Consider the following 13,388-nt stretch of genomic DNA (forward strand, 5'->3'; position numbering starts at 1 on the left):
ATCTTTGGTAGATTCAACTAAAGAAATGGGAGCAAATGATGTTTTGCTAAAAATCTGTTAAATTGGTTCCTTGCAAAGTTATTTGTTAGGTCAGTAATAAGTGGCCCAGTCTTTGGTCAGGCACAAAGACTGCACTAAAAATGAGTAAACAACAGATAAATAACTGAAGACCTTCAGAAAGCTACTCGAGACCACTTGTCTGGCTCTTTGGAAACAAAATAAGGAAATGACAGGTGGATCAAGAGTTTTGCACAGTAAGTAGAATCCAAACGTTTTGTTCAGTTATGACTGATTCAACTGGAACCAGTGCTGTACCATTATGGTTAATGAGTCTTAATTCCAAGTCACTGTAGTATTACAAAAGAGCAGTGCTATGCACAGTAACACCACCTGTAGTGGAATATACTAACCAATCCATTTTCTTAATTACTTATCTGGGGCCTATCCCAGCTGTGACAGGTCATGAGGTACAGCGCACCCTGGAAAAGTTAAATACAGAGCCAACAGAGACAGACAGACAGTCATCCCCCAAATTAAACACGACACAGAATTAATGCTAATGGCACTGGAGGTGTAAATCAGCAAATGTTTTCTTACAAGTTCATCTACTTAAAAGGTGGTCGATTGTGTTCACAGCTGGTTTCTGCTGCCCCCAAGTGTCCATGGGCATCACCTACTGCAGGTTTAAAGGCTTAAAGAATCACTGTCCTCTTCCCACTTGTTTAATGGGGCTGCAAAGTTACACTTCTTCACTTCTTTTTTTCTAAACATAGACCATAATGTCCCCTGTACTGAATACATAAAACCATATACACAAACAAAGTATCCCCACGCGACATAATTCAGCCTGTCTTTATATAATTAACTTTATTTTTTAAAATCAAAGGGAAATGTTTCACTGTCCTATGCAAAAGCCTTTTGATTTCTCTTGTCTGTCATGAATGTAAGACTGCTACCTGTTCAGGGTTCATGTCTGACACACACCTGTGGCCTACAGGACAGGAATTGAGGGAGTGGCTGTGGCTCAGGAGGTAGAGCGGGTCATCTACTGATGGGAATATTGATGGTTTGTTCACTGTATGTGTATGAATGTCAGAGGATAAAGTGCTTGTATGAATGGGTGAATGGGCCTCACAGTAGAAAGCAATCTGAGTGCTCAGAGTAGAAAAGCACAATAGAAGCGCTGCTTCGTTTACAAAGATGATACAACAGGATGTTAGGCACAATAAGCAAGATGGTTCGTATTTCTAGCATCTGCGCCTCAGCCTGTGTCACTCTGCTGCCCTCATGTGGCCTGGTCCCAAGTGTGCAGCAGTTAAAGGATGTCAGTTCTCAACGTAAAGACGTCAGTATTAACAGCTCTATGAAAACAGGAACTAATAGTGTGCAGACATGTGATGGGAAACAACCTGACTGAGTGCTTTGTTGGAAGGACTGTTGCTGTTGTTCCGACTGGAACTATACTTTACTTTAATTCAAAGTGCCTTTTGTGGTAAAGTGCAAACATTGTCATGACGTGCACACCCAAGTGAAACTAATTCATAAATGTATTCTGAAGATTATCTGTCAGTGTTGTTGTCTTTTCTTTCTTTTACCCTTTGGTCTCTTAAGGGCCCTTTTGTTAGTTGCTTTTATGACTGGAACAAATGTATCAGACTCTGTAGTAAAAAGCAAACTTTTCTGCTGTTATTTTATTACCGCAGTACATCTTCAACCCTTCCTCTTTCCACAGCCTAAATAACATTAAATATGACGTAATAACTGTTTAAAATCTGAAATGTCTTTTTCCATTCGATGAATTGTAACCAGTTTCATCAGTGTTTGAAATTGTTTTTCCTCTGAAGGCTGAGAAGTCATTTTTACTGTGGAGAGCGTAATCTCCTGTGTTAATAGCAAATGTAAACTTTCATTATGGCTACTAAAATGTTTTATTCATATTTTTAAAGAATAGATGCTTTAATGTATTTTTATTATAAAAAACAGAAACTTCTGTTAAGTTTCTGGTTGCGAGGGGAAATCCCAGGTGATCAGCAGTTTCTGAAATACCACCCTTAAAATCACTTAGATTACATTATTTATGCTCTGTTCTCAAGATCGATTTGAACTTCTAGCAGGTCGTCTTAACTATGTCTACTTGTCTGAATTGCTGCCCTGTGATTGGCTGATTAGATGTCTGTGTTAGAAAACAGTCCAACGGGTAATCTAACAAAACGAGTCTTTACAATTGAAGAGTAACAGCGGTCATACGAACGCGGGTCCTTTCAAAATAAAAGCTGCCCTGAGTCACAAAAGCTACAAGACTGACGAGAGAAAACATGAGCAGAGAATTTAGAAATCTATTTGCACTCCGTACCCCCCCCCCCCAAGAAATTGGACAACTTTATGTCACCACATCAGAAAAAAACACTTCATTAAATGGTCCGTGGGCACATAAAAACAACTCTTAAATGTTCTTTTTCAGCATTAATAAATCACAAAGAAACTATCAGCATGTTAGACATTTGACTGATCATTGTTGGCTTAAAGAAAGAAAGAGGCTGCAAAGTGTCGTACTCTAATAACAATGCTGCCCATGTGTTTGCAAGTTGCCAATACGTTAAATTATTTATAACTTTTTCTTACAAAGTATTAAAGAACAGTTAGCTTCAGTTTGTAGAAAAATGAAACAATCACACAATAGTGGACATGCACTTTAGTGGTACAAAAATCTTGCATACTGCAACTACATAATCACAAAAGGTAAAAGTTATCAAATCCTTTCAGGTTCACCAAAAAAAAAAAAAAAAGGAAACAGTAGATTGTGTCATACAGTAGCGCACTTATTAAAATTCACATGAGCTGCGGGATTATTCCACGACAACAAGCTTTCCAACTTTACACACTCTGCGATGAGCAAAAACCTCACAATACTTTAGTTTTGTCCTCTGAGCTTATTTAGAGCGATACAGTGGTGAGAATTAAAGGTGCAATTTGTAAAGAGTGTTCTGTTTCTCAGCCTGACTCAGGACTGCAGATGGACTTTTCCTCCAGTTTTATTTTGGGGACAGTAGGCCATTCAGGAGCCTCGCATGCCATCTTGCTTTGCATATACCAGTTGTGCATAGAAAAAGAGTGACGGATGACTTAAACCTTTTTACTTGCAAAGTTTGTTAATTTGAATATAACAATTTTCTGCAGAGGCTGACAAAAACAGTCATGTTCTGTCATTTAATTTTAAAAGGTAAAACGGAACAAAATTGCTCTTAAATAAAAAGCAAAGCACACCAACAAAATGTGTTTTTTTAACTGCTCCTTTAAAGTTTCCTGAATGTGTCGCTCTTTTATGAAAGTGCATGTTAGAGCACCTCACTTCATAATATTGCTCTTATTCTTTTTTCATAAACATATGACACTGAAAAAAAACAACACTGATGTTGTTTAGCTAACTCACGTCTACTTGTTTGCACTTACTTTGCTGCTTTCCTGTGCTCTGTTTCACATGGAGACACACACGAGCTATCGGCTTTAGAAATCCATATAATAGGTCGGCCGGGCTGCCTAAAATACACAGACAGCCAGTGTCCAATCAGGACTTCTCCCTGGCTTTCCCTCTCCACCAATCTCAGCTTTAGACCTTCTAGCTTTGGGACACAGTAACAGCAGTAGTGTTCGTGCAGTACTGATGAGCCTGTTGGCAGGTAAAGACCAACTGAGCCAGGGAAAAAGACTAATGCAGTGTCTAACTGTGCTGGATTGCACGACTGATAATCATGCAATCACCAAAATGCTGATATGTGAAGATTTAACTTATATAGATTTTTGTTTGCACTGGACTTTTTATTGTTATTTATTTTAACAGCAGATCAACAACTGTTTGTGTTTTCTATCACAGATGCTGTTGCAGCATTGATATATTATAAAGCTAGCTAACATCATGTTGTAGGATCCAAGCCTCCAGCTGTCTGTGTCACCTACTGCCATTAACGCGCACAGGACACACTGTAAGGTCAGTTGTAGGCTGAAACCGAAACCATCCAGCGCTTTTGTCCAACCCCGTCCACCACTGCATTTATAATTTCATCTCTACAACATAACATGTAGAATCTGACATAACTTCAGAAACTTTGAAGGATTTCATCACATTGTGCTGACGATTCCACTTAATTTTTAAATGTTTTTAATTAAACATCTTACATATTGCACCTTTAAATCCCTTACAGCAGGAGATGTTTCTCATCCCACTGTACCAGGTCTACGTCTGTATACGTTTCATTTTATAGAGCGTTCCAAGTTTTTCCCAGCAAAGTCACTCTCCTCTGTGTTAGTAAATCTGAGTTCGATAAAATTTTCTAGATACTCTTTAAACAGAAGTCTAATACTGCTATCTGCCTCCTCTGCGCTGAACAACTATGGTCCCCGCCACAATGTCGTACACAGTCCTGTTGTGCTGGAAGAAGAGGAGGGTGATAAAGACAGGGAAGAGGAAGGCAATGGAGAAGTTCTTGTTCAACGCCCGCACAGTAGAGCTGTGAAAATCGAGAGAGACGAGGCAAAATATGAGCTCAAACAGGGACTTACTGAATCCCACACAGATGCTCTAAAAGAACTGGAAACAACAAATAATATACTTTTTTTTAAAACTTTTTAATAAATATAAAAATAACTCAACAGGGAAAAAAACCAACATAAAAAGTGTGAAGACTCACGCTGAGAAGGACACGTTGGATGCTGGGACCACAAGAACACAGTTGGGTCGTATAAGGGTGGACGTATCGCACGTCACCACCCGCAAGCCGAGCAGGAACTTTCCTGGCGTAGCTCCACCAGCGCCCCAAATACAGATGATCTGATTGGACGAGAACAACAAACATCACACCGCTTGTCACCGAATGTCGTTCGGTAGGAGAATTACGAAAGACTTTCATTTCCATGTCTTGCAACGTATATTTAGCTGCGCTGTTCTGGGAACTACCCTCGCCCTCAGTGTGCATACATGAAAAGGTGGAGGCTGGAAGAACAGCAGCAAGGCCCACAGAACAGAGCAGGCATCAGTGGTGATAGATAATATTGATTAAGTCACAGTTGGTGTCAGATGGGTTGCAAAGCAGCCAGCAGATGCACAAACAAAAATAACAGTATATAGTAACAATTAGTGAATTAATCAAGAGTATAATTCCAGCTTTTGATCAGCCCCATGCACAACAACCACAGTCAGAGACCAGTTGAAGGGGAATATTTAGATAAGCTTGCACTTTTCAGAAAATGTGCCTATTTTAATGTGTGAAGCGTTAAATGAACTAATGCTAGGCTCAAGTTTTTATTGCCCAATATTTCGCAGTGCAATACACATGGCCATGAAAATAAATTACTCAAGCTTTTATTTATTGCATAACTAATCCCGGCCCAAAACATTAACAGGACAAGAAATTTGTTTTCAGTATAGCACAAACAAGCTCAGAGGCAGAGAAGGAAACATGCCATATGGTGTGAGTCTGAGCAGAGGTGCATGAATATCCCAGAGCTGGCTCCCACCTGGGAAAACAAGACAATATCATAATTCTAACAAGAGACGGGATAAGTGACTTAATCGCAGGCAACTATGAATGCAACGTTGCATCACTGTTCTCTGTGGGCGCCGCAAAGAACTCTGACGCTGCCTGTTCTCATTAAACAAGAGAACGTGCTGCTGCTATTGGGTGTAAATGAGAACAGTGCGAAATGTTATTTATACTCTAACAGGTGTTCTGCTTTAATTTGCAGTTGCACAAGGAAAACCTTGTACACTCTAAAATGTTATTAAATGTTATAAAACAGAAAGCTTAGTTTGGGTGAAGATAAACACACGCTAGCATGCAAATTTTCAATATTAATATACTTCTGCACATCACTTAACCGAGCATTTATCAAGGCAATGAGAAATGAGACTCACCTCGTAGACACACACCAGTACCCTGTAGACCAGAGCAACAGCCATCATCTTCTGCAGGTCCTCCAGGGACGTGTTCTCATCTATCTCCTCCACAATGAAGTGGGTGATAAATTTGGCAATGTCCCTTTAAAGAAGAGAGACAGTTTGTCTGTGCAAAGCGGCATAACTTGGAATTCAAGCAGATTGAGAGGCCTCATTTAAAGTTGAGTCTTTGCCCGTTTATCCTGGTGTTTTTTACTCACTTCATACCACTCAGATACATGATCCATAACACGATGGTGGCTTTCACACAAAACAGGATGAAGAAGTCCACAGTCTCTGCGAGGAACCTCTGGAGAGGAGAGGGGATGGTGTACTCTTGTCCTGCATGGCAGATGAAAAGACAACAGAACAGCCGTTTTCATTACCGTGGCAACTCAAAGCTTCATAAACTCATAATCATTCACATATAATCAGTGAACAGACACTGCTGACAGTCACAAGAGAAAACAGAGGACGAGGAAAAACCTTGAAAGACTCTTAAGCATATAAGCTCGTTTCCTCTAGGTCATTTACTTAAGCCTGGTCAGACTCATGACCTAGCTTTAACACAGAGCTGGGTCTTACATTCAATTGTTACTAATCAGATTACAACAAATAAGCAACAATAATCAGCCCGGATGATTTTCCTGCTTTAAAGATTACATTTTGATTACTTCCATAAATTCTTATTAAACTTTTACTAATCATAATGCTTTCAATTCATAAACAGTAATATATATTTAGTATGTGCACCTCTTGTGCAGTTCTAATGAGGGTAATTTAAAAACGTTTAAAGAGAAACTTACATTTGTGAGTTGTTTAAATATGTTTAATACTGAAGTAATGTAAAAGTATTCATGTAGACTGGGCAGCATGTGTTGTAATTAGCACTTAGTAACTGATTCGCGCTGCCAAACCTGAGCCCTACCTGCCTGAGGCGGGTTCCCGTTCTGCTGCTGACCAGGACGAGCATCGGCACCCGGGAGCGGGTTGGTGGCTGAGCCCAGCTCGGTCCCGGCAGCCAGGTGAGGAAAGGAAGCTGCGGGGGATGTGACAGGATAGTAGCTGTACCAGCTCCTTGTGTCAAATGCTTGCTGCCCACTGACGGGTGTACCCGGCGGCGTCTGAGCGCTTATCCCCGGCGGAGGGAAGGGGAAAGCTGACAGAGCCACCCAGCTCTGCCAGCTGGCGTACCCCCAGTAATACTGCCACATCCACTGCTGCAAGTTTGCGCAGTATTCCGCTGTAGCGGTGCTCCGAGGCTGCTGTGCGTCACTTTCAGGACCGCTGCTGCTTTTTTCGTCCGTCATAGCCGCAAATATACCTCAGCGTCCTCACAGGCTTGCCTGAATTTAACAGGAAAACCGTTTAAAACGCGTTTAGCCCTCAGGTAATCCTCCCGGTGCCCCGTTCATTAGCTCCCGGCTGGTGCAAGGAAGCCCCGGCTAAATGTGTTTGTAAATACGGGGACTTCCGGGACCACTCACTGCTATACGCCGCGCCCTGAGTCTATGTCGTTTTATAATATTTATGAAGCTCAAATTAAAGACTTGTGTGTCTTTAAAACAATACTATCTACTCTATCAGTGCTTCATTTATCATAAATAAACACCGTGTAATCACAATGGCAAGAAACTCTATCCCCCTGCTGTCATTAATGGTATGAGCCATTTAAAGGATCATTCTGGGGTTTTTTTGTTTGTTGTTATTTTATTCAGGTTCCTGTGGATACTTGTCATACTTTGAAAAGTACATTTCTTCCACCTTTGGCAGCCATAGCAAACATTTACTGCTTTTGATTTTTAAAATTATGCCCTTTATTGAGCTGTTAATTTTCCACAAGTTCACAGCACAAGTTTTAAATGTTTACCGCTAGTTTCCAGTTGTAGTGTGATTTGTGTTAGTGTGCTGTGTCTACTTGCTTCCACTACTGGCATCTCTTCCTCACATCTTAGCTCCTTTGGAGAAGGGCAGGAAATCCACAGCATCCGTCTAGAGCATGGGTCTGCAACCTTCACAGTGTTTGTTACAATACTCTGTTACATCCTTCATGGAAACTGTATTCCCTGATGGCTGTGGCCTCTTTCAGCAGGATAATCTTCCCTGCCACAAAGCAAAAGTGGTTCAGGAATAGTTTGAGGAACACAGCAACAAGTTTGAAGTGTTCACATTGCCTCCAAAGCCCCCAGATATTAATCCAAGTGAGCATCTGTAGGATATGCCAGACACACAAGGCCACCTTGCAACTTAAAGGACTTCATGAAATGTTAACAACCTGGTGCGAAACACCACAGCGCACCTTCAGGGCTCGAGTGGAGTCTACGCCTTGATGAGTCGGGCTGTTTTGGCAGCAAAAGGGGGACCAATACAATATTAGACACATAGTCATAATGTTATACTTGATGTCTACAGTATATGTATAGCACGTGCAACATTACTCTAAGACTGCACCACAAGAGAGCAGCAGAGGTCTGTTTATGCACGTTCAACAATACCAAATACAAACAACAGCATTACCTACTCTGTATTTGTACACTTTTATCAACAGTGACTGATGATGATGTCTATTACAGTTAGGCTTATTGCAGTTTTTATGTTGTCTGCTTTAATTCAGGTGCATTTTCTGGGCTTTTCAAAATAAAATGATTCCTCACAGAACTTTTTTGACCATGTACATTCCCACCTCCTACCACATTAAGAGCTCACAAACATCTTAACTGAGTGATTTCTGCAAAGTGGTCTGCCGCTGAGGTCACTGGGGTCAAAAAGTCTAAAACTGGCTAGTCAGCTGATGGAAAGCTGTGCTGCTTTCGCTCTCACAAACTCTTTCCCTCTCTTTCTTTTTAACCCCACTTTACAGATGTTGCACACGCCTCTCTCCCCTCCTAAATGTTTAACTTACTCACTCACATCAGTCTCTTTTTTTGTGTGTCTTCGCTGGCTATCGTTTTACTCCCCCTCCTCTCTGATTACCGGGGAAGTGAGGGCATTGTATTTGCTGACTGGGCTGGCCCGACTCTTTGGGTTAGGTGTTAGGTCTGCCAGATCCACATGATTGTGCCGGGCCTAGTGAATGGAGCCAGTGAGGCGAATGCCAATCCGCCCCCAATGAGCGTTATCCCAGTCGACAGAAACCATACGATGACTGTGCCCAAAAGTAATCAGGTCCAAATAAAAGCAGTGTCTGGCAAACGCTGACCCCCATAGAAACCCAACAACCTGGTGGGATTACTGCTGTGGAGGTGTGTCTGAGCGAGTGTGTGTGCTAGAAAAGAAATGAATGAGCAAGAGAGGTTTGGTGATCTGGTTAGTGGTGGGCTATGTATCACCCAGATAAGGAAGAATCTGTAATTTTATTGTGTAAAATTTATTTATAAGTTTCCATTTGTGGATGTGCTATAATGTCGTCCACGACATCTGAAGACTGTCAAAACTTTAGAAACATGAAGAGTAACTAAAATTATTACACAGCCTGTTTTTTAAAAAAATCTTCAAAGAAACCACAAATAAAAGCTTCGTTGGATTGTGTGTTTCTGCTACTGCAATCATATTGGCAATAACACCAAATATTACGGTACTGTGCAAAAGTTTTGAGTCATCACTTATTCTGGGGTTTTTTGCTTGGAAAATAGGACTTCAGTGCAGTGAGTTACTGTGTACTATGTGAGCACACATGGAAATATGGTACATAAGGCAGAAACAGAGTTTGTAGGATTCTAACGAGCTTAAAAGTTGATATTTGGTGTGACCACCTTTATTCTTCAACACAGCCTGAACTCTCTTCGACAAGCTTTCTTGTAATTTCTCTAAGTAGTCTTCAGGAATAGTTTTCCAGGCTTCTTGAAGGACATTTAACTGTCTTCTTTGGATGTTGATCTCTGTCAATATGATCCCCCACTTCAATCATGTTGAAGTCCAGGCTCTGGGGAGGCCAATCCACAACCGATAACGTTACATATTGTGATTTTCTGTCTAGGTATGCTTACTTACTGCATTGGCATTTTGTTTGAAGCTATTGCCAATCAGAGTCTGAGTGCATGGATCAAAGTCTGATGGTATTTTCTGTGTTGATAATTCCATCAATTTTAAGAAGATGCCACACACCACTGACTGAAAAGCAGCTGGAAGCCATGACACAGCCTCCACCATGTTTTGCAGATAGCTGCTGACACTGTTGAACCTCTCTCCAAACCTCCTCTACGCATACTGATTTTCAGTCCAGTTCTTGATTCGGTATTTCTAGCTCTAGTTCTTCTTTGCTTTGTGATTTCTAGTTCTTGGGTTTTGTTCCTGGGCCCCTCACATTTCGCGTAGGTTTAGTTCTGTCTTCATGTTTATTTTCTTGTTCTCCAGTCGTGTCTCATGTCGCAGTTTGTTACTCCTGTCCCTGTGCTCCTTATTCCCTCTGTTCAGTGTCAAGGTCATGCCTCTGTGCAGGTATTTCCTGTTTTATTTTGATAGTCCCTGTCCTGTGTGGTGTGTGTCTGGTTTAGCTTCTCTTTGTCTTGTTAGGTCTGATGTGTCCCAGCTGCGTTGCCACCTGTTCCCCATCCTCTTGTTGTCCTGCCTCTGTATTTAAATCTGTGTTTCTCTCTGTCAGTTGTCATGCCGTACCCTTGGTCTGCTGTGTTTCCTCCCTCTGTGTTCCAAGTAATTATAGTTCCCAGTTCCAGGTTTATTTTCTCATGCTTTAGTTTGAGTTTTTGGTTTCTAGTTTTGTTTTGTACTGTTTTTCACCAATAAAACTGCCGCTTTCAGTTACAATTCCCATGTTTGAGTCCTGCATCCTGCCTGCCACACAGCACACAATGACACTGTCTGAATAAAAAAAATTAAAAGACCTTCACAAAGCCTGGAGAAGTTTTGTTCAACAAGAGTTCGACTCCTTGTAAGGAATTTATAAAGAAACGAAGAGTGGCTCAAGACTTTTTCACGGTACTGCCTATAATGCTCATCCTGCTGGGATGTCACCATTGCTCGGATTTGGAGAGAATTAGATCACAGTGAGCGCCCATTTTAAAACCGCTGAATCTGCCTGTGCCCTTATTAGACCCCTATATTGTCAAGGTGAGATAAGGGAGGCACTTGAACTCCTCGAGTGTGTGTGAAGACACATGTTCTCCTTGTAAAGTCAACTTTGCTGTAGAGGAACACTAATGGCACTTAGAGCAGCCTCTCTCCTTTTATCTGAGGCAGCTTCTTAATTGGGTATTTCACAAGGAAAATATTTCTTCCTTTTGCACTCTGATTGTTTAGCTTTTGCTGGTGCGCACACTCACTGCCCTACATGGAAGACAGGCCCCTTCATTTTGATTATTCCTTTTGTTGTCTGAGCCACTGAAAGTATCTGTGCGCAACACAGAGTGTTCATAGCTGAGAGGGCTTGCTGTGTCTATAAAGGATATGGACAGTTCTTCCAGACACACTTAAAGGGAACAAGGTCACCAAATAACCTTAACTGCTCTGAAGTGCGCGATATGAGCTGAATTCTTTGTGTATTTGGTCTTCAGCGGTCAAAGATTCAGTCTCATTTCTGGCATATTTGAGTTCTTAAATATAAACATGTTTCTTCTCTTTGAGTGGCTTTGATGGATGAAAACCGGCACCCGCCCCGGCGTCTCTCTGTGGGATATTTACAATCCACAAAGGAGGATAGCAGATAAGAACTTGGCATAGTTCTAATTAAATTTAACACTGATAACACTCTGACATACTCAGAATACAGCGTCACCAGGCAATTACAGGGTTTAGCTTAGCAAAAACAGCTGGTCTTTATCAATTAGGAAGAGTTAAACACAGAACACTGAAAGCATCAGAGAATCAGCACTGAACCGTAAACGTGTGCGCTTTAGTCAGTAAAACTCAGCTGTTAATAAACTTATCAATATGGCAATTCTATCATTGAAATACAGGAGAATTTGACTGATAATTGATTTCTACACTAATCATCCACAGCATTAAAAGCACCTGTCTGGTATTTTTGGTCTCTTGTGTTGCTAAAATCATAGATTGTGGTTTTTGGGTTCAGTGGATTGCAGGGCATCACACTTCACAGATTGGGTTTGTTCCAGGGAATCCACCACGTGTTTCCTCATATTCAGATTAACAGTTTGCAGACAGGGTCAGTGCCTCGGGCTCTTTGTTGTGTTCTAGAGCAGTTTTTTGATGCGAGGGAACATGTGAGGATATTTTATTGAGGGAGGCCACTGTCATCATGGAGCACTGTTGCAAAATGGGTAAACAGAAGACTCATTTTGTATTTAGGTACAAAACCAAAGTCTATAAGGTGCAAAGAATCCACAAAGAAAGCAATTAGAATCCAAGAGATGAACTGGGAAACATATGGAGCAGTCAGCAGAATCTAAAAACAGACAAGGAGCACACCAAGCAGGATAACAGGAAGGATTAAGAGACACTGACAAAGGGAAGATTAAGGTTATAGATACACACAAGGCAGTCGGGGAGATAGGAAACACCTGGAGAGAAAGGCACACCTGAGCATAATCAAGGTGACAGAAGCCACAGGAAGCAAAAATAAAGGCCAAGCAAAAGGGACTCAAAATAAAACAGGAAGCAGCCAAACAGAGAAACATCTAACACAGAGACCGGGACGTGACACAGAAGGGAGAGCAAAAGGCACAAAAGGTCACAGATAAACTATAACCAAGACTAGAAACCTAAAGCGAACTAAGAGCTCAGAATATAAGGAAATACTTACAAAACACCTGGAACCAGGAAACCATGAAGATCCTGAATAAAAATCAATCAAACCACGAGAAACAACTTAACTTTCACACGAATAGAAATGGGAACTAAAGACAGTTCAATAGACATGAAAGCAAAAAGGCAAACCAAACGGATCATATAAAACAACAACATTTGAAGTCTCAAACTTTAAAGCACGAGTCCCAGCCCAGTGAAGCTGACACAAAAGTGTCTTAAACTTTTAAACTGTTTATAATGGCCAGCATGGGGCGACTAACCTGGTTGCTAAAAGGCTTTGACGTGTGACCTCAAACAGTTTGCTAATGCGTTGTGGGGCTAGTTTCAGGTCACACTGAAAAAATGGAATTTTCATAATTATTATTTTCATCACATCTAGAATAAAAATACCAAACAGCTCAGCTCCAGGTTTGATAAGGGTAATACAATACCTAACCAATAAGGCACGTCATAATAGCTATGTCTATCTATTTATGCTGTCTATACTCGAGTCCAATGCATTTCAAAATGTAATTTTTTATTTTTTTTTACAGCAGACATTATAAAAAATGTTCACTGTTGTGTTTTATTTGTTTTTTTTAGTCCAGTCCCTGCTTGAGAAATGTCTCAGGCTCTTTGGTTGTGTCAGTTTCAAACATGTGGAATAGTTTATGTTAAAGTTCCTCAGATAATACCATATCTCTGGTGTGGAGCCCGTTACAAAAGGTCATAACTCTGGGGTTTTCAAATGTATCAA

At 40.9% G+C, this 13,388-nt stretch overlaps 1 protein-coding gene across 1 annotated transcript; it reads right to left on the reverse strand.

Moving 5' to 3' along the window:
- Positions 1–2,363: 2,363 nt before the first annotated feature.
- Positions 2,364–7,369, reverse strand: fam8a1a (family with sequence similarity 8 member A1a). The gene is made up of 5 exons (XM_086280961.1): positions 6,858–7,369; positions 6,151–6,271; positions 5,909–6,032; positions 4,686–4,825; positions 2,364–4,505 (listed from the first exon to the last, which is right to left on the reverse strand). Exons 1-5 carry the CDS (start codon positions 7,237–7,239, stop codon positions 4,361–4,363), a joined length of 912 nt encoding a protein of 303 aa, XP_086137087.1. The 5' UTR covers positions 7,240–7,369; the 3' UTR covers positions 2,364–4,360.
- Between the last annotated feature and the right edge of the window lie 6,019 nt (positions 7,370–13,388).

Source organism: Aulonocara sp. 'chitande type north' Nkhata Bay, linkage group LG22 (genome assembly GCF_057382095.1).
Source record: "Aulonocara sp. 'chitande type north' Nkhata Bay isolate Kocher_YH1m ecotype deep benthic linkage group LG22, A_spYH_male_GT1.1, whole genome shotgun sequence".
NCBI lineage: Eukaryota > Metazoa > Chordata > Actinopteri > Cichliformes > Cichlidae > Aulonocara > Aulonocara sp. 'chitande type north' Nkhata Bay.

Excerpts from the sequence above, each read along its gene's own strand:
- fam8a1a (XM_086280961.1), bottom strand. The coding sequence starts at position 7,239 with ATGACGGACGAAAAAAGCAGCAGCGGTCCTGAAAGTGACGCACAGCAG. Across the intron at positions 6,033-6,150 it reads ATGTATCTGAGTGGTATGAA|GGACATTGCCAAATTTATCA; the intron begins GTGAGTAAAAAA and ends TCTTCTTTAAAG. Across the intron at positions 4,826-5,908 it reads TACTGGTGTGTGTCTACGAG|ATCATCTGTATTTGGGGCGC; the intron begins GTGAGTCTCATT and ends TCGTCCAATCAG.